At 36.4% G+C, this 21763-nt stretch overlaps 1 protein-coding gene across 1 annotated transcript in view; it reads left to right on the top strand.

Annotated features, from left to right (window-relative positions):
• EPS15 (epidermal growth factor receptor pathway substrate 15) overlaps window positions 1-21501 on the top strand; it is a 51037-nt gene extending 29536 nt beyond the window's left edge. The window contains exons 13-25 of the mRNA XM_075710467.1: window positions 370-442; window positions 5545-5706; window positions 6314-6511; window positions 8456-8653; window positions 9202-9279; window positions 9624-9714; window positions 11095-11130; window positions 11934-12070; window positions 13652-13721; window positions 14953-15029; window positions 15541-15703; window positions 18859-19037; window positions 20928-21501. Coding sequence (XP_075566582.1) covers window positions 370-442; window positions 5545-5706; window positions 6314-6511; window positions 8456-8653; window positions 9202-9279; window positions 9624-9714; window positions 11095-11130; window positions 11934-12070; window positions 13652-13721; window positions 14953-15029; window positions 15541-15703; window positions 18859-19037; window positions 20928-21074 — 1609 coding nt within the window. The 3' untranslated portion in view covers window positions 21075-21501. The remainder of the gene's footprint in view (window positions 1-369; window positions 443-5544; window positions 5707-6313; window positions 6512-8455; window positions 8654-9201; window positions 9280-9623; window positions 9715-11094; window positions 11131-11933; window positions 12071-13651; window positions 13722-14952; window positions 15030-15540; window positions 15704-18858; window positions 19038-20927) is intronic.
• The last annotated feature ends 262 nt before the right edge of the window (window positions 21502-21763 follow it).

Raw genomic sequence — 21763 nt, forward strand, 5'->3', positions numbered from 1 at the left:
GGGTTAATAGATGGAATCTGATGCAATCCCTCCCACTTTTCCCAGCAGTTTTCATTAGACAAGTGCTCCATAGCAACAGTGAGATCACTGGAGACAGTATTTCATTGATTTCTCCTTCCCGCCCCCTTCCATTTTTGAGCCATTCTTATCGCTGAAGTGCAGTTGGGTGAAAAGACAGGGGGTTTTATGCAGAACACTTATGTGGGCTTCTGTATTGTAAATAATTTGGAAAGAAGAAATCCCTTACATCTTTTGTGTTTAATGTTTCACTATGTATTTAAAGAGAGATACAGGCTTAGGGGGCTGGATCACTGTACCTGCTGTAGCTGATGTTCTTAAGTATTCTTGCATTGTTTGCTGGTCTTCTAGGGAAAAGAATAATGTGGAGCAAGACCTGAAGGAGAAAGAAGATACCATCAAGCAGAGGACAAGTGAGGTCCAGGTAAATAAGACACAATTATTGTTCGGACACTTGATACTGTATCATGTGGTGCTTTAATGGCAGTGGGATTACTGAATCTTTAGATCACTTATTCAGTGAAAAGAAAAAAAATTGGTGGCTAAGAATGTACTCTGAAATGTATTTTCTGTATGAATGTGGGTGTATATATTTATATATGGTGTAGGTGTATATATTTATATAAATGTGCAAGCTCCTAGGACATATAGCCTGCTTGGAGTTTTAAATGAAAAATATTTTGAAAGAATAGATTTCTTCTTTATCTTTTTTCTTTTTTTGTTTTGTTTTTTAGCAAGGCTATCTAATGTATAATTAAAACTAAAGAAGACCCTGTAGCAATGCAAATTAATACACTTAAGTGGCTGAATTAAAAGGGCTTGTATATGGGATCTGCTGCTTAAAAGTCACAGTAATTACCAGCTTGGGAGGAATGTTTCCTCAAGTTAATTTTGCCTAACATAAGAGAATTTTTAAAAGAATCTGTTTGATTTTTATTTAAAAGGATGACATTGAATTTCCAGAATATTGGAAAATTTAAATTTTACAAGTGTATTGCAGAGATTAAAAATTATACGGTCAGCATCAGTGTTTAGGGTGCTAACAGTCTAGCCAAGCCCTGAATTAAATGCTGCAAAGCAATATTTCAATTAAATTTGAAGCTGCAAAAGCAGCTGGAGTTGCTGCTTTAAGAAAAATCTTCAGTGTGTTATCTGATCACTTACATTTATTTTAGGAATCTTTATTATTTTAAATAATCTTTATTTGATTAAGAGCAAATAGTGCAAGATTTCTTCATTTTACTTTGTGTTGGGCAGAAAGAGAGCCAATGTGTTACAACTGTTGTGAATTTTGTGCTTGGCTATTTAGTATCTTAAAGCCTGGATGATAATTAATAGTCTGACCTTTCAGAAGATAATCAGATGCTGGCCTGTTAGTCACGATGGCAGCCAGACTCAGCAGCTGCAGGAATGCATACAGAAGTTGCCCATGTCTGTGAGTCTGTCCATGCAGTGGTCGTTCCCCTCCCCACTTTGCAGATTGCCTTTTCACACTGTTAAAAACTCTTATGGGTATTTCTGGTTTTGCACACAGGATGATTTTTAGTGTGTTCTGGAATCTGTGTGCACGTAAAGTTTGAGTTCTCTGGTGCCTTTGCACAAAAGTTGTATAAAGCTAAATAAAAACCTTACCATTAGTGTTACAGTATTAGTGTCATTCTTATATGTTTAGTGTTTGATAGCAGCATCACAGAATCAATTAAGTCATTGTATCTAGAGCAGTAATGTTGGAAGCAACTGTCTCAGGTCCTTAACCTCTTAGTGATTGCACAAGCTATTTGTCCTTTGTTAAATACAGAGTTACAGAGTTCTGTCAGTCTGCAGAGAAGGAACAATTGGCTTGTCGGAAAAATGAAAAACCATCAGGATCAAATAGGATACAGCTGCAGGATTTATTTAAGCTGGTGGCCCTTTATCTCTGGTCCCTTTTCTTGCTCCTGAATGTTGGAGGACCTGCATGTTTCAGGAAAGTTTCTGGAATTTCAGAGAATAGTGGTGACAGATTAAGAATATCTTTATATCATGCTTTTTTTCTTCTGGTTTTAGTCTAATGGTGACATTTCTAAAGATCGTGTACAAACCCAGCATGTTCTAATCTGCCACCATGGATCAATCTAGTTTCATGGCATCACACTCCAGGGTTTCTGATACCAGAATTACTTCCATGGACACAAATTATAATCTCAAATATAGCCGTGGTCTGTGGTGGGTTGGACTGATTTGTATGAGAGGAGGGAAAGAATGACAATTTTTCTTCTATAAAATAATTTATATGCTATGTAAATAGATACTAAAAAGCAAACACAGAAAAAGAGTTGGAGGGAAGACATAGCATACTGGTGGGTTTTAATGTGCTTATTAAAATATCAGCTCTTTAGTAGCAAAGACTAAGGGGTGTTTTTTTCTTGAAAAGTTATGGGCACAGTAACAAAGATCAAGAGACTTGTAAGGCACCATTTCCTTAACTTATTCTGTGATTGGATTAGTATTTTCCTATAAATATGGGAGTAATAAACTCATATATGAAATGTTCTTCTTGGCAGTAGAGAACTTAGTTACATGTTAACTCTGTTAAGACAAAAACATTAGTTTTTGATCACATACCAAATGGCATCTGCAAGTGCCTTTGCCTGGCTGCCCCCTTGCTCTCTCATCACCAGCCTGCTCTTCGAGACACAGATGTTGAAGGACAGTATGCCTCAGCGGCTAGACAGTGCCTCAAGCAATGGCCTTTTGGGCACATTCACAAGGCTCTCATCTTCCATCTAGCATTTCACATGTATGGGCATAATTTGTCAGTCTACCTGTGAAGACTCTGAAATAAGTGGTGATTCTCCGGGCTTTCCCAACAATACCGCGCATTCCCTAGAATTTTATTGACATGAATTCAAAAGGTCTATGTTTTGCTTTTCAATGGGACACTGAGACTTCGTAAAGAAATTTTTAGAACAAATGCATGCAACTCCTGAACAAAGCATAGTATGTGTTTGCGTCAGTTGGGGGGAAAAAAGGTAACTGCATGTCAGACTCTGCTTCAGAGAAGAGGGAGGGGAAAAAAAAAAGTGAAAGATATTTTGGGATTGTGGCCTTCCAATAATCCAGAATGTTTCTGTCCTTCTCTTTTAGCCTTTTGATTTCCTTGTTGGGCCTGAGTTTTCTTAAACAGATCTATGCTCCGAGTACCCCACTCAGGATAGGGAATATCCAATGCTTGGCTTGTTGCAGTGCACCAAAGCCATTAGAAAGTCAGTGAAGTTTAACTTTTCTGTGCTCTTTTAGGCTTAACAGTTCTGAGCACATGAATTGTTTGGTTAAGTACAGACTGGCAAGCTGTGAAATCCATTGTCTATCTGTGGAAATGCAGATCTCTAGACTTTCCTTGTCCTACATTACATTAGCGTGGAGAGTTATAATGATTGTAAATCTAATACAAGGATTACGATTACCATAAAAATGCTAGTTTGTACCACCTCAGATATGTTAACGGTTTTCATATAGAATCTCATTCGGTGCTAGAACATTTAGATGATGCTTTTCTGCTGAGGATGTTCTTTGAAATTGCAGCTTAATTGGAGCCTGGTTTACTTCATGAAGATCTATCTTTAGTATTAGCCCCAGTTCTGTGTATTGTATCTACTCCGACCTTCAGTTTTGGAGTGGTTATGTGAACATGTTTGGGTTTTTGTTTTGGTTGGGTTTTTTGTCCTTCTTTTGTCTTCTGGGAGCCATCAGGCTTAGTCAGGTCTCTTCAGAGCTTCTCTGCTGCTGTGCCTAGGACAGACATTGGGATTCAAGGAACGGTAGCAAGTAATCTATATTGTGTCTATGTGAATTCTTGCTTTCTTTTGGAGAAAGGAGACTGAAATATCTTTAAGCTGTTACTTCTTCCCCCGTTGCTTGTGTTGAGTGTCAGCCTATACTTGCTTTTCAAAGCGATGTAAAAAATGAATGGATCAAGAACATCTCAATTATCCAAGTCAGTATCTGCTGTAAGAGCTTTTTGTGTATGTGCTGGTTTGTCTTTCATAGGTTAGAAATAACCAGTAATTCACCTAGTCTGACTCCTGTGCATCAGGTCATGTACCCTTTACTGAACTTCAGATTGCTTTTGGGGTTTTTGTGTGGGTTTTTTGGTGTCGTGTTTTGTTTTGTTTGGGGTTTTTTGGAGGTTTGGGTTGTGTTTGGTTTTTTTGTTGCTGTTTTGGGGTTTTTTTTTGTCCCCCTCCCCCCCCCCATAAAAGCACCTATGAAGTTTCTTTAGATAGTCTTCCAGTTTTCTTGAGGTTACCCATTTCCCTAGCATCTGACTGCTGTACCATATGTCTTTCTATTTCTATCTGGCTTTTTTTGTCCTGATTATCTGGAGGTGTTAGTACATGTGGATAAACTATCTCCCTCAACAAAAACACCCCAAACAAAACATCTCTAAAAAAGGACAACATGATCTTAGCCTAGAGTAGCACACAAATGTATTGACCTAATCAGAAATTCATGTCAGCTTGTTTTCTTATCCTCCTTAATTTTCTTTTATCTCTATTTCTTTTGTATCTGTTTTTTTTTTTTTACTGCTGTTCATGATTCTTCCTTCGATTACCACATTTTCTCAGAAAGGCTGCAATCTTCTCTTTTCATCTAATACTTTTCCTTTTGTATTAATCCTTTTTGATCTCCCTGTATTATCTCTTCCTCTTGACTTTGATTCTTTCTTCTTCCTAAATTCTTTTCTTGACTTTTTTTTCAATGTTACCTCTGCAGTTTGTTGAAGTATGACCATTCCTGTTGCTCAGAAATTAACTAATTATCATATGATGCTACTTAATGTACTTAGAGCACAAGATGCATACTTACTGCTGTTTCATAAATTAAAAGATGCCATATTGTTGTGTATGGAATGTGTATTTCTTACCAGTACTGTTACACAGAAAATAAGTTTTTGCCTGATTCCCCCCTCCCCACCCCCCCCACCCCCCGCCAAAATCAGCGGCAGGGATGCTCTAGAAGGGAGTGCATTTGGGTTAATAATGCACTGGTTTGGTCCTTTACCATGTTGCTAAAACAAAGTTCCTATTTTTGGCCATGTGTTTTTGAAGGGGGAAGGAGCAGAATAAAGAATTTCTGTTATTAAGGAGCTCAATAAAAGATATTGCTAAAACATAGGACAATGTCTAACCTGAGTAAAGACGGCTTCTAAATTAAAACTGAAACCCTAACCTCCCTGTGAGTAAAACAGCAAATCTCTGCGTGTTGATGCACGATCCTCAATATTTCAGTGAGATTCTTTTTATAGGATAGAAAGAATAGAAATAGCAATAGAAAAAGAATAGAAAAAGCAAATAACCTGATTATTTTTGTGTCTTAGAATTAGAATTTGAGTATACTTGCTTGTCTGACATGGTATAAATGCTAGCTTTTGAAAGTTAATTTGTTAATACTTTGAAATCTGAGTTAGTACTCAGTTTATACTGCAAAATTTAGTGGTTAGGAGGAGAGAGGGAACAAATGCAAAGCTTGTCTGTTTTATTACAGGATCTACAAGATGAAGTAAAGCGGGAGAGCAGTAATCTGCAAAAGCTGCAAGCTCAGAAACAGGAAGCGCAAGAAATTCTTAATGATCTTGATGAGCAGAAGGCCAAGTTGGAAGAGCAACTTAACGATATCAGGCAGAAGTGTGCAGAGGAGGCCCATTTGGTAAGGGCTAGTTGCTAAGGCCCTTGAAATAGTAAATGCCTCATTTTGAAGAGCTCAGCCTCGCAGTGTTACAGTTGTTGGGGCAGGAGAAAAAACTTTAAGGAATAAACAGCCAGAGTGTCAAGATTTTGTGACCAACAGAGAATACGAAATATGTCACTCATTTCAGTGACCTAATTTAGTATATTTGTTGACAGACTGATACTGAGATATACTTGCACACAAACAAGGTTAAGTGCAAACAAATAATGCAAAATTATAATTCACTATAAGTGTAATTAGAAGCACTAATTACTGGGACTGATTTCTTAGCAGTTAAAAAAAAATCATCTTATGGTTATGTAGATTTTTTCCTAATATAAAGCTATAGTATTTCTTTAATGTCTAAAATGATATTTTCAGTATTAGAAACATCTGTGTTGGTCAGGAAAACAGCTAGAATACTATGATCTTATTGAGACCAAAAGGGAATTAACCTTTCATTCAGGTATGATCTGTAATCTCTGCAATAACTTAGGAGGCTTTTACTTTTTCTGGTCATAAATAAGAGTATTTGGATGTGGGGTTTTTTTTTGATTTGTCTTTGAAATATTTGTTCATGCTTTAGATTGCTGTGCTGAAGGCTGAAATAACAAGCCAGGAATCAAAGATTTCCGCATATGAAGATGAACTGACCAAAGCTCAAGAGGAGCTGAGTCGCCTGCAGCAAGAAACTGTAGAGCTTGAGCATTGCATAGAGTCTGGAAAAGCACAGCTGGGCCCTCTTCAGCAGCATCTGCAGGATTCACAACAGGAAATCAATTCAGTAAGGCAGTGTGAAAGACCAACAACAACAACAAAAAAAAAAAAAAAAACACCTTTAGTGTAGTTTTTCTTAAGGGGAAGGCGTTGTTTTCTTTTTTTCTTTACTCTTTGCTCACATCTTTAGTTGCTTACACATGTTCTGTGCTAGTAGTTGTTAGGATTCTTAGAGGCTGACTCAAATCACTGAAGATATTTCATGATTTTTCTCCAAGTTTTGTTAATAAAAAGGGATTAATTTATTATACTTCATAAATAATTTGTCTTAATGCAATGATTGAAAAATGGATAATGCATGTTTAAATTCTTTATGTCCAGTAGTTATTTAAGCTTTCTTCCTCAGCCATGGCCTGGGGCATGCTCTCACTGTTCTTTAATTGATGTGAAGATGGTATAAAATTACTAACATTTACTTAGTGCATTGTTGAAGGGGGAAAGTAAGGTGAGTGTAAGAATAAATTGGACTGAGCCTAGATACTGAGAAGCAGAGAGATGGCTGCACTGGTTTTGAAGCACAGAACTATGCTTTCAGGTGTCTGCTGTTATGTTAAAGGAACAGTTCTAGCTCCTATCTGTAATCAGTGATTTACTATTACTTCAGTGATGGGTTTGCTTGCACGCCCTTTCCTCATCGTTGTTCTTCTCTGACTTGCCAGCTGTCTAATATATTAGCCAGAGTCACATCGATATCAAGTTAAAAACAAAACAAAAAGCCTTCCTATTAACTTTGAACCCTAGAAATGGCTGAGTTTTGGGTTGGTCATTTCATACAATTCATGTCTGTGACTTGTTAACAGTTCTTTTTCTTAAGACTTCCACTGCTAGTGTTCATGCAAGAACACTTTCTTCTCTTGAAGAGCCTTATAACATATTCATAATTTTTAAATTTGCCTTTGAGGTTTAGAAACTGAGAAATAAACAAATGGATTTTCCATTGTTTCATCACAGGTAGAGAGAAGGTTGTGCTCTTCCAATACTAATATACTAGCAAGAGGTACTTGTGATGAACAGATTTCAGGCTGATAATACAAGTGATTATGCTTGACTACTACAAATGATTTTTTTAGTAGGTTTTATATTGGTACTCCTGACCTTATTGCTCTTGGCTCACAAATAATGAACAATAGCTGCTTTAGGCAAGATTCTCTAATGGCTGGCCTGAGGTCAGTGTATTTGAAAGACACCTGATGATGTCTTTGCTGCCACCTCACTTGTGACATGTGCAAGGCAATGAAAACTCTGTTAGGTGACTGACCTGGCAGAAGTCACTGGGATTTAGACACCTAAATATCTGAACCATGTTCATCCTTCTGCATAATCTGCCAAATCCAGTAATTCCTTCATAACTGGCAGGTTGGTTGTAAATGTTTGCTGTGAGGCACTGCATTAAGCATATTGCTGAAATAATAACGTGGATGTAACTGTCTGCTTAGGAAGATATACTGTGGATTTTGTAGACTTCAAAAGTCATGTGGGAGAAGATAAAGGATCTTCTTGGAAGATGACAATTCTGATAAAGCAGCCTTTTTAATTTAGAGTTTAAGGCAATTGCAAATGCATAATTAGAAAAAACCGCAAACCCAACAACCACCACTAACAAAAAAAAACCCCAAACAAAACCAATGAACCAAAAAAACACTGAAAGCTTTGCAAACCTTCTTACGAGTTTGAGTAGAATCAAAGCAACAAGTCTTGATGTTGCCAGTGATGTGGTCTGCTTCCTTGGGAGGAGAAGGTTCTCAGATCTGTCCTTCAACTACATTACATCTCTTCTAAATCAGATTTGTGCTTATCACTCAAATTTCACCCTTTGATTGAAAGAATGTGGTTTTTCTTATTTTCAAATATAATAATTTCAGACATATAACTTCCATCTTATATTTAATATATATACACTAGCTTCTCTGTACTGCTATACTGATGCATATGCATTTACTTCTGTTTACAGGTGCAGACAAAACTTCTTGAGCTGAAAGAACTGGAAAATAACCAATTTAGTTGGCACTCTCAGCCACATAATACGCTTGTTAATGGAACTGCGGATCATTCTAGTCTTAGCAACAGCAGCAGTGAAACTGCTAACCTTAATGAGAATGCTGAAAGGGAAAGTATAGCAGAAGATGAACAAATAAACAGTGTGTCTCCAGTGAGTAGTGTTTTGCCTGCTTGATCATGATGCAGTGCAGCTGTGAAGTTGGAATAAGTTAAGAATGTATCAAGATTGATTATGTTTTTAAACACTTGCACAAGTGAAATTTCAGGGTGTTATTCTGAGGGACTGTGTTTCAGCAATCTGAAAGTTGATAAGCAGAAAAAGAGGCAATTTTAGCTTGGCTGGAAAGTGGCAATAAATTTTTTTCTGTATTTGTTTCCAAAGCAAAATATAATAAATTGAATAGTAGAATTAACATTATAGGAGAGCAGCTGTCTCCAGTTGGTGCAACAAGAGTGGAATAAGGAATAGTACAGAAAGCCTAAAGCTGTTTTGCTTTAAATGTCCCTCCTTATGTCCCAGTAGATTTTTTTTTTTTAAACTTTCACAGGATTTATGGAACACTTCAGTATGTTCTATAATAAGTATGAACCTCTTGAAGTATCCTTTAGTATATTCTTTTAGCTTTTTAATACTTAAAAATTATATTCTGTAGTCTTCTATTTACTCATTTATGGTGAATTGCTTTTATCCTTATGTAGATAAGGAATAGTCCTGAAACAACAGCCTCTGTGGTGGAAGAAGAGAAAGACACCCCAGCTGCAACTATTACCAAAAAAGTGAGTTTGTTCAGATTTTGGGGAGGAAAAAGTAAATTAAAAAAACCCTAGTTGAACTCTTTCAGGCTTGCCTCATGGTCATAGAACAACAGAGAAATAAAATTGTCATGTCTTACTGTTTTTATTTAGAGTGTGATGTCATGAAAACATTTCATCTTATATAGCAGGCAGGTTGTTTTTGAGAAATATTTTGGATCTCCATTAATGAATTATGTAGAATTCCAGCTGTCTCTTTTTTCAGCTTTAAGAAACTACTAAATGGTAACACAAGATGATATAAATATTTTCAGTCCTGCATGTCTTAAAAATCTAATACCTTTCTCTACTTCTTTTGTATTGCCCAGGAAGATCCATTTGATGCTGAATCTCATCCATTGCCTGATCTAGTTTCTGAAGCCAGCTTAGAGTTCTTCCAGTCTGACCCTTTTGTTGGCAGTAAGTAAACTTTTCTTTCTAAGTGCAGAATTGCAGAAACAGGTCTTGCTATGGACAGATCTCAGACTAATCTTCACCTTGGAACCACTCTTTATAGAACAAATGTGAAGGTGTTTGAGTGATAGGATTGTGGAGCCAATAGCGTTACAAAAATGGAATTGAGAGTTCCAGGATGTTTTCATCTGGACTTTCTAATTAGCTGTGAAAATTGCACCTTTCCCTCACCACTCTTCCAGAGTACCTCTCTTACCCCGCTCCCTGCCCCCCCCCCCCCCCCCAAACTTGCAGCACAGATCCACAAACAGATCGACTCAGGGTTCAGTGAGCTGTGGTGTAGGGAGGGTGTAGGTGGTTGAGGATTGAATGGCTGTGGCCTACTTATGGCGAGTTTGGCACTCAGGAAAAGGTAATGTGGAACTGCACCATCTGTTCGTCTTGTGGAAGTGCTATGCTTTATTTTAAGAACTTGCCACTTACGAATGCTGTTGCTCTGGTTTTATTTTTTTCTTTTATGTTGGGAGAAATGATCTGTCTATATGGAGCCACTTGGAGAAGGGGAGTTAATTTGGATTAACTGCTGAAGCAGATGTTTTCAGCCACATTAATATGATTTCACATGCTTTCAGAATCAACATGGTCTAATCAATTTAGCTCATATCACTTTGAAAATAAGCTAAATGTTTCAGATCACTTGGCTTCTGAAAGAATGTCAGTGCAGATTTAATACTTTTAATGAATAAATTAAACTAATTTAGAACACCTTGAATGTTTCTGTGTAGATATTGCTTGATTTTTGTTTATATGGAAGTGATCCTACTTACAGCAGATGACACAGCCTTTCAGAGGAGAAAGGTGTGTCTGTTAGTAGCCAACTTTTTGGGCTTTGTGTGCTCAGTATGTTCAGGGCTAGCTACCTGCGTCTAAGAGACAGTATATCTATGCCTCTCTGATGTAGGTCGGGGAGTAGAACTGATGCAGTTGAGGCCATGCATCCAGTACAGAAATGAACACTTAGGAGCTACCATCCATGACATCTGTGAGAATTATCAAAACTGGAACTAAATTTCTATCAGTGGTTAGCCTGGATTACTATGGTAGTCAATACTGCATAATGTGGGTGTTCACTGGCAATACCCAATAGAAATGCATCTTTGAGATGGCTGCTTTTGTGTGTGTTTTTCATGCTGGTAATGAGCTACTTGATGAATACTTGCTTTGTCTAATGGTAGCTCTTGTAGTTCCACTGAAAATAGTGAAACTATTCCTCTGACAGTTGTTTAAATTCTAGCTGTAGAAATGAGTTTGTATCCAAAAGACTTCAAATCAGTACATGCTTTATGATAAAAAGCTATAAGTCACTTTTTTTTTTTTTTAAATCAGGTGATCCCTTCAAAGATGACCCTTTTGGGAAAATTGGTAAGTAACTTTGTAACAGTTAATGTGCTTGTTTTTCTAAACAACTCCTGTCACCATAGGATGGATAAATAGCAGTAGCAGCTGGCCAGTTGTGTTAAAGCTTTTCAGAGAAGCCCATTGCCAGTGAACTACTTTCTTGCTGTTGGAAGTATCCCTAGTTGGGATTTAAGTATGTGAAGATGGTGAACAGAAGGCCTCAAACTCTTGCTCCTCGTTTTATACGCAAAGTAGTAAGACTGTACTCTTTTAAAGGCTCTTAACTTACCAACTTTCTTTATCACTAAATAGTGAAAAAGGTGGGAAGTCTCTATTGAGACTGGCTGTACAGGCAATGTCATTGCATCATTTGCTTGGTCCTGAATGGAGTTACTGGTGACAAAAAAGCAAAATGGCCAGTAGGAAGGCGATAGCAAAATAGCATTGTGCACCAAGTGCCAAATACAAAACATCAGTTGTGTTTGGGGAGTGAAGGAGAGGAGGGTAGGAGAGTTCTGAAGAAACAGGTTTTGTAAAAGGCTTCATTTTTCGGGGTGCTTGGTTAAAGAACCTCTATGCTCAGATGATTCTGGAACTGAACCACTGGCACCATCCAGAGTCTTCATGATGTGCAGAAAACTTTGGCTTGTCTAACGTTTTGAATCACGGAATAGAAATTATTCACAGATCAATTTCATACTTCAGAGATCCTTGGTCTTAAATGTGATACCTTCTTGCAGTATGAGAAAAGCAATATAATGTTTAGTTTTTAAGATATCGAGCTAAGTAAAGCTAGCAGAAATGTTAATGAGATGTTTACTTTTTAGATCCCTTTGGTGGTGATCCCTTCAAAGGCTCAGATCCTTTTGCAGCTGACTGTTTTTTCAAACAGTCCTCCTCTGATCCTTTTGTGACTGCTGGCACTGATCCATTTAGCACTGCAGACAACAGTAATAATATCACAGTAAGTTTGACAGCATACCTTTTACTTCCTTATATATAATTTGGACAAAATAACTACATTTGGACATGCCTTGAAATGGTGATATTCAGAAATCATATAGATAAAAGGTTACTTCTTACCCCATGGCTCTGTGTTTTTTTTTTTGGTGTCCTATTTTCTAGAAATAGTCACATTAAATGGAAATAAAAATAAAAACATTTTTAAAATGTTTCAGTGTGGACCTTCATTGCTCCACAGATAAGAACATTTGAGAATAATGACCTAAGCTCTATTGGTAGCTGGTGGAATTTACTAAGCATTGAAAAAACCCAAGATTAATCTCACCAAGTTAAGCTGAGACACTTCATTTTTTGCCTCCAAACCTTATAGGATCAATAAGTATGTTCTATACCTTATCTGAAATCTGATGTGGTTTGGGGTTTCCCTTCTGAAAAGTCAAGTTGTTCTATTGGTGTATGTTGTTTGGGTTTTGTTTTAATAAGTCATTGAAGCCTCTCATAATGTGGATATTCTTACTGAATGTACCTCTTTTGAGTGTACTTAGGGCTAACTTTTAGCTGCTCACATTATAACTGAGCAGTTATTGATTAGTCCTGAGCCTATAATAAGGTAGAGTTGGGCATGAAACCTTTTCTGATGTAGAATAGAACTTGATGAAGATGAGGTGATATTTAGGGCTGATAAAGAAACAATCTAAGAAGCTGAAATTCTCCATGTCTTAAGTTTGTCTCCATCCTTTTGCCATCTCCTTTCCTTCTTGGTGCTGCTTCTGTTCACGCCGCACTTACAATTTTGTTTGTGTATAAAATATGTGTATACATATATAAAAATTAAAGATACATGTGGATTTGGATTAGGAAGTTAAGTGGCTGTAGAGTGTGCCTGAGGCAAACCCACAACAGTCAAAATAGTGAGAAATCGCTGCACCTAGCAGTGGTGTTCTTGCCCTTCCACACAGCGCACACATCATGCAGATCTCAATGTCATGTTACACACCACAGCCTACACCTCCAACCCTAAAAATTAGTTTTCTACAATCTTCAATACTTAATCAGCACCGTATCCTTTGCAAAGTCTTAATATTCTAATATAACCAATTCTATAACCAATACAGTCTGATAATAAGTACAGAAGGCAAAAAAATTAAAAAGGGTCAGAGCTGTGGTATGAGATTAGCAGTTGATTCTTGAGATCTGTACTTCTGAACTGATGTTACACATCCATCCTAGATGCTTTACCACACCTTTGTGGTGTTGATACCTTGTAGTTATATATTCATGAAGATGGCTCTGGCTGTAGAAATCTGAGACCAAAATGAATATTACATATTCTTAAATTTTGTGTTAGTGGTTACCAAGTGTGTTGCACATATTGTACCTTTTTTCTGTCCTTTGAAAGTATTAATCACTGTTCTGAGGAGGAGTTTCTACTAACAGATTTGTTTACTGATGCTGATAAAAGCTACGTCCAAAACGTCATCTTAAAACTTCTCAACTGAAATAAATCGTGATTGTATTCTTAGCATGAGGAATCTTTTAAGCTGAAAAACAAATTTCCCTCTAAAGGAATTCTTTATTTTAGACAGAGATATCGAAGAAGAATGACCCTTTTGCTCCTGGTGGAACAACTGTTACTACATCAAATGATCTAGGTAAAAGTAGATTATAAACATCAGACTACTTGGGTTTTATTTTTATTTGCTTTTGCTTATTTTTGTTTCCAGTCTTTTAACTGAATTTGTGATGGAGCATTTTAGGGGTTTCCTATGTTTTCTGAATTTTCCTATAAAGTATGACATAAAGTGCAAGTTTGCAGGGGGTATTTTTATAAAACAAAACTGTCTCATCTTTAGTGCACATCACTGAAGACCGATTCTGCAAAAATGTTTTTCTGTCTTACCTAAAACTGGTGAAATACCCTGGGTCTAAGTGTTTGGACTGTTTGAATGGTTTGTACTGCTACCCATTAGGGCTGTTTTTAGAGATTTTGTGTTACTTTCTAGGTAACATACACGATAGCTTTGTACTATGAGAGGAGATGTGGGATAGAATAACTACTTCATCAAGAATTTTTACTGTTAAAGTTTGCTTCTTTTGTTTTGCTATGCCCCTCCCTCATTTGAGGGTTAAAGATGTTCTAGGGAAGACACTAATCTACTATTTTCCCAAGTTGCACTCACAAGTGGTAATCCAAAACATGAATCCGTGTATGATTTCATATTGTAAACTTGTTTAGTTTAATTGTAGAGAAAAAAACCACCGTTTTCTGGAGATGCAGAAGTGAGTATTGGTAAAGACTGTGCACTTCTTGCTTTACAGTAGAACAGCATTTTTTACATATTTTGAGGCACATAAGAATGAAAGGGTGGTGTTGAATTATTAGATTGAGGTGATATGAGGTTTAGATACTTCATTCCACAAGTCCGCTTGTGGAATAAAGTATCAGTCAGAAGTCAGCTCTTGTTCATGTTCATATATATGTATCTATATATATCTCCGTGTATGTATATTTGTGGGTGTATGTGCACAAAAAAAATACCTCTGTGTGTATACATACATGTATCTCAGTAGAACATCTGGTAGTATGGTTATCTGATACTTTCAATGGAATTTAACTTTTTAATGTAGGAAACCAGAATACCAGTATTTCTTTTGAATTACTCCCTGTTCGGGAGAATTATTATTCTTAAATGGTAGTTGACAGAGGTTTTGTAAAAGCTACTTAATAACTTAAAGTGCCTACCTCATAAAATATTTCACTTGGATTAGTCTATGCTGCAAAATATATAGCAGTTGCTTTTTTGTTGTGGGATTTTTTTTTTTCAACGTCTTTCATACTTAACTTTTAATCTCATTCTGTTTGCTTGATTTGTGTGTATTTAGCTACAGACCCCTTTGCCTCTCTGTTTGGAAATGAATCCTTTGGAAGTGGCTTTGCTGACTTTAGCACACTGTCAAAGGTAATACGAAGCTACTGCCACTCATAGAAAATACAGGAAACTCTGCAGTGACAAGACATAGCTTACTCTCTCTACCAACAGTTACAGTTTTGCTACTACTAAAAATTTCTAATGGCTGACTTTCTTGAAAAAGAGGTCTTTATAAAAAATTATCCTGCAATTCCATTGTGAAGAATACAATGTAATCTTTGTGGCTTTATAAGTATTTTTTGTATATTTCAAGTGATACTATAATTATTTTTTTTAAATTCACTGAGTGTAACAGCAGAATTCTTACTTTTGCGTGTATAATTGCACTTAACTTTATATTGCTGTACACACTAACTATTCCTGATTTTTCTTTATTTTCAATCTCCTGGAGTATGAGAATGGTATGTTTAAAAACAAACAAAAGTATTTTCTTTTTGTCTTAGTCCAAACTTTTGTTTCTAAATAAATACTGTGTTATTGAAAAGAAAGTATTAGTAGAATTGCACTGAAAATGTGTATGTTGCTGTTTTCTTTCTTGAAGGCCAACAATGAGGATCCCTTTAGCTCTTCAACATCAGGTTCTGTCAGCAATGTGATCACAACTAAAAATTCATTTGAGGAATCGCCAGCTAAAAATGAGGATGTTCCTCCTGCATTGCCCCCTAAAACGGGAACTCCCACAAGGCCCTGTCCACCACCACCTGGTAAGAGCTGATACTGAGATGTTAACAATTAGCTGCTTCTATATTGTCAGTAGGACAATAATTATGAGGGGTTAATGAAGTGTCTGAACTTAAAGTGACTGAGCAAGATGTGAAACAAGTCTGTTCCTGATCTGTTGGTGGCTTCTTCAGAGTTAATTTTTGTATGGCGTTTGGGATCATAGGGGTTTTTTTTTTTTTTAAGAGAGAAAGGATTTGGAAAACAGGAAAAAATAGAGTTATTACAAGTATTTGCAAGAATATAGCATGGCTACAAATTAAGTGGTTACTAATGTGATACACTGTGAATCTTGCACTAAATTAGGCTTAAAGTGAGAATTCAGTGTGTTTTATCTGTTGCAAAACCTCTGGTTTTCATGCAAAATGAATTAAATAGGGTTAAATGACTGTCTCCAGGTTTTCAGATTAACTTTTTCCAGGTGGTCTTGCCAGAGGTCTGTAGTAGTAAACCTAGCCAATGTAATAGTAATAAACCCAAGTTTCCTATGCTGTTTTCTGTTCAGTGATAGCTGAGTCCTCTGGTCTACCCCATGATACAAACCACCCTGCTTTCCAGAAAAGGCCATGATTATCAAAGATGACAACACCTTCTTGTGGTTGCAACAAGCCCGTGTTACAGCAGACTCCTCGCTCTCAATTTTTTTTTTTTTTTGCATAGATTGGAAAATACATTACTAGTATTCCTTTTTAAGTGTCTGTCCTTTGTTTCATTTTCTTTAAAAACTACTGCATCATTTTTTCACTATTACGCTATATGGATGAATCTTAAGGTGTTTTGGAAAACTGTAGCATGAACCTTAAACGTGTATTCATCTTTTTCCTCAGAAGGAGAACATAGTAAATGTAGGATTATTAATACTAAAGTTTTAAACTCAGCTGTTTAATTTCTAATGTTGATGTGAGATCTGGTTCATGCTCATGCCTTGCAAGTGATCAGTTTCACTGTAAATAATATTAAAACAACTGACATGACAAGTGCTGATAATTTGAACATTTGATAGTGTTTCTTCTTATGGTGGTCCTTCTTTAAAACAAAAAAAAGGATTTCTGACTTCATTGTATGGGAGTGGCTATGCCGTGTACAGATCCTCTTTTAGAATGCAAGCTTCTAGTGGTGGAACAGCAGCATATTTATCAATAGATGACTAGAAAAAAGTAGCCTGTTTTGATTTGCACATATTAAAAATGATACTGTGGTTATCTTGATAACCATTCCCAATAAATTATTTTCCTAATTGAAATAAAAAATGGAGATACTTAAGTGTATTTGTTTTCAATTACTCCCTTGGTCTGATTCAAAACAAGGGAATGCTTTTTCAAAGAAATGCCCCAAAATCTTTCTCTTAATTCATCATGCTATTGGAAAGTGTACAGAAGGGCTGTTTGCTTGCCTCTTAAATCTGCTGCCTTTCTAGGTACTGATAAGCACACTCATTTTGTGATTTTTTTTTTGAGGGGGAGGGGGCGCAGATTTGGAGATTGTATACTTCATTTTCTTATATTTATTAATCCTTGCCATATAGAAATAAAATTCCCTAGACATCATTTGAAGCTGTTCCAAAGAAGGGCAATGAAGCTGGTGAAAGGTCTAGAGCACAAGTCCTATGAGGAGCAGCTGAGGAAACTGGGGTTGTTTAGCCTGGAGAAAAGCAGGCTGAGGGGAGACCTTGTTGCTCTCTACAACTGCCTGAAAGGGAGTTGTAGCAAGGTGGGTGTTGGTCTCTTCACCCAAGTTACAAGCGATAGGATGAGAGGAGATGGCCTCAAGTTGCACCACGGCAGGTTTAGATTGGATATTAGGAAAAATTTCTTCACCGAACGGTTTGCCAAGCATTGGAACAGGCTGCCCAGGGAAGTGGTGGAGTCAAAATCCCTGGAGGTATTTAAAAGACGTGCAGATGTGGCACTTAGGGACATGGTTTAGTGGTGGACTTGGCAGTGCTAGGTTAATGGTTGGACTTGATGATCTTAAAGGTCTTTTCTAACCTGAACAGTTCTATGATTCTATCCTTCTCCCACAATATTCAAGAAATAGACGTGTCATTTGCCAGTAGTAGAACATCATCAGTGAGTAGAGAGCTATATGGCAAGGTTATCTGCCAAGTGTCTAAATGAGCTATATGGCAAGGTTATCTGCCAAGTGTCTAAATAAATCATATATTCCTGAGGCAGTGTTCTCTAAATCATTGCCAAATTAGACTCTCTTTTGGCCTATGAAAGAATTTTTAGACTAACTTGCAACAGTGATATGCAAAATAATAAGCACTTTGGTTTGATTCTGTAGTTTAAAATGGCAACAGAAGCAAGTTTTAAAATACGACTATTGTAAGTGTCGAACCGCTTGCAGAACCTGCTAGTTGAATTCAAGAAACTGCAATGAAACCTTTTCTGTAAGCAGTTACATATGGAGGCAATGGTGGGATGAAACTCAGCTCAACTATTCTTGGAAGTATTTGGGTTAATGTCCTCAAAGGTGTTGAAAGCTGACTGGGGTTAAGCTGAAAAAAGAACAAGATAAGTGGGGGCTTGTGCCTGATTCCGTTACATCTGCAGCTACTTGGGCAAGATACTTCACAAAATAGTTAAGCCTGTGATTTGCTTGTTATCATACTCCTTCATTCTGTTAGTTTAAAAACTACAGAAATTCCAGGTGTTAGCATAGTGAGAGGACATGGTGTTTTGAAGACTTACAAATATATTTCTGGTCTCTGAATGAAATTGTGCTAACTTGATCCAAACAAATAGTAAGAGCCTTGCTGGAATGATCATGGACAGTTGATAAGCAGAAGAAAAAAAATACTCTACTGATGGAATAGGGGCTCAAAGCTTCTAGAAATTCTCTTCCACAAATAGTTAATTAGTACATAACGGTGTTCTTGAATCAATAACATACATGTGTTACCCAATTGCCCTTTAAGAAGCTATGGACCATACCTCATCTTTTTAAATTGGCGACTCTTCCTCTGAAGTCATTGCAACTTCACTAGTTTACTGGAAGAGGTTGCATTCCAAGTAGCTTTTGAATTTGTTTCGGTGGTGGGTTTTTTGGGGGGGGGGGGGTTTTTGGTTTTTTTTTAAATTTTTGGCATGTTATTACCTGCTATCTTAAATTCATTTTAAATTCATTTTAATCTAAGGGAAAAGACCTATCAATCAAATAGACTCTTCAGATTCCTTTAAACCGAGCGATCCATTTCAGCCTTTCCCCACCCCAGACATTCCCAAAGAACAAGAAGCAGATCTATTCTGTGATCCATTTGCTCCCACCAGCATCAGTAAAGAGGCTGACCCCAACAATTTTGCAAACTTCAGTACTGTGAGTAAACACTTTTTACATTTGTTTCAGTATAATGACAGCTTTGAATTGTTCACACTGAAGTCTTCAGTCTAATTTAAAATAACAAAACATATCCCATGTACAAAAGGGATATCGCTCCCAGTTAAAACAGTATTTACATTTAGTTTACAGCTGAGGCTGTCCTAAACCAAAATACTGCAAAATGTTGTAGTTAATGTTTAAATTGCATTGCTTTTATGAGTTTTTTTTTTCATGGAGGCCTCCTAGCTTTTAGAAAATAGGGCTTTTTAAATATCTATGTTCTAGGGATTATTCATTTTATCAGAGCATGCAGCAGATTTAAATTATATATCTATAACAAGCATGCTGTTAACTATCCAATTAAAAATAAAACAAAAGGTGTGATTTTAATTTAGCTGTCACTGAACTGTTTGGTCATAATTTCAATGTACTGAATTATTGATAAACAGCCTCATAATGGTGTATGTTAATGAAATATACTTTGGTGAGTTTTGAATGGCTAGTAAATTCCAGACTTATGTACAATGAAGTAAAAGGTAGTAAGTGTCTCTTTATAACCAGAACCCATTTCATAGAAGTCATGGTGTCCAAGCAGTAGAAGCAAATCTAAAGGTTTGTGCATGCCTATTTTTTTTTTCTTTTGAGCTTTTGCAAAGAGAAGTTTTGAAAGGCATCATCTCACTTTCAAGCATGATACGTGTTAAATGCCACTCGCATTTACAGTATCTTCATTATACTGCTTTTTTTATTTTCAGGCCTAATAAACTACGTGCTTGATTAAAGTAAAGTGAGGATTGACAGGCTCTCAAAATTGACTTGCACTGGTTGATGTGTCTTGTAGCATGAGAATTTCTGAATTGCTGTTATTGACCACTGTTGTTAGAGGGACTGAGAAGCCAGTTTGGAGGAGAGAATGTGAGATGTGGAGGAGAAAGCAAAAATGTTCATTAGCTTTATGAACAAAAAAGTGTACTTTTCCAGCTGCAATTACTGGAAATACTCAGTGAACTGTGGAGAAGAGTCAAGCTTTTCTACATTTATTTCCCAAAGCAGCAGCTCAAAGCAGAAACTAGCTGGAGTATTCTGATAACCCTTTCAGACTTAACACTGGGACATTCATGAAGACATGGGCTTCACCTACCTCTTAGCTTTTCTGCATGCTGGCTAGAAACACTTCTTTCGTATTTTATTTTAAGACAATACTCTTCACTGTCTCTGATTTATAATCACTGTACCACCAAAATTTAGTTCACATTCTGTTCACATCAATATACATGGAAAGAATCTGTTCTTTTTTTTTTTTTTTCTTGTATCACGCTGACCTTTCCCTGTATTACCACTAGGCTTCTAACTGTACAGTTGCCTTATTATTTTGCTGCTTCTTGGCAGAAGTATTTTTCATCTGCACAATTAAAAACAGCCATTCTACAGCTAATCTTTGCAGTCATTGTCACCTGTAAAAATCATCCCTAATGAAAGTAGGGTAAATCAGGATGTCCCCACAGTGCAGATAGGGATGTGTTTTGCAAAATGTTCTCATTTCTTCAAAATTTTTCTTACAGAGACTGTTTTTTATCCAAAATAGTTTGAATTTAAATTATAGCACTTTCTGCCAGAAACTTCTTTGAAACTTAACACTGAATTTTGAAACGGGGCATATTTCATAAAAATACATCAATTGGATGGCTTCAGTGCAGTTCTTAATAGTTAAACCTTAGACTAAGCTAATCTTAATAGTGTATTAAAATTAAAAAGCAAGTAATATTTGAAGACTAGAATATGTACATTATTTTGTAAAACTATAATTGTCCCTTAAACCAAGGACTTGGACAGTATTAGTTATCATTGTATTATTAATCTGGTTTATTTTGTCTTTTAAAAATGCAGTATTCTACTGAGGAAGACATGATTGAATGGGCTAAGAGGGAAAGTGAGAGAGAAGAGAAAGAAAGATTGGCAAGACTAAAACAGCAAGAGCAAGAAGACTTGGAACTGGCTATTGCACTCAGTAAATCTGAAATATCAGAAGCATGAAGTTTAGAATAAGATTTTGTCTTACGTCAACTGTTTTGTCCCTGTTCCTGAATACCTAACCTATTTCAGTGTTAATCAGAAAATACATATGTACAAGAAACTATGAAAGGTTTTAAATTTCTGAAAGTGGTGTGAATGTTTCTGCTAAATTCAGTCCTTTTGGTTATTGTTTGAATAACTTAAGTTTAGCATTGAATTTCTCTCAAGTTTTCAGGAGGACAAAGTATTTTTCCCAGCTGTAAGCAAATCAGTTTAAAATGCAGATAGTGAGATTGTAGTTTGACTGTAATCTGTCAGCAGTTGGTAATTGAGCATAAAGTGAACAGAGCAATTATTCTATCATGGCTGACTGTATCCCATCAAGCAGTTAGTCATCTGAAACCTTTTATCCTTCTAAAGAGATTTTAGTAATGCCAGCGTTGTGGAGGACTTTATTTTATGTGATGCATATAGATTTTTCTCTTCATTGAAGATTCTGCATTTGGATTTGAAATAATAATCTTCATGGAGTCTAAGTCAGAAAGAGTGTGTCTTTCTGAAACCTTTAATGCTTTTCTTGCATGGTCATAGGTTTTAAGACAGACCTATTATTTTGTTTTATAAAGCAATTAAGCTGAAGAATTGTGTGCATTTGCTGTTGGCCAAGATGACTGTCAAATTATGAGACCCCACTGCTATTTGAGCCACTT

The sequence above is a fragment of the Pelecanus crispus genome, chromosome 5 (assembly GCF_030463565.1).
Source record: "Pelecanus crispus isolate bPelCri1 chromosome 5, bPelCri1.pri, whole genome shotgun sequence".
Classification (NCBI taxonomy): Eukaryota; Metazoa; Chordata; class Aves; order Pelecaniformes; family Pelecanidae; genus Pelecanus; species Pelecanus crispus.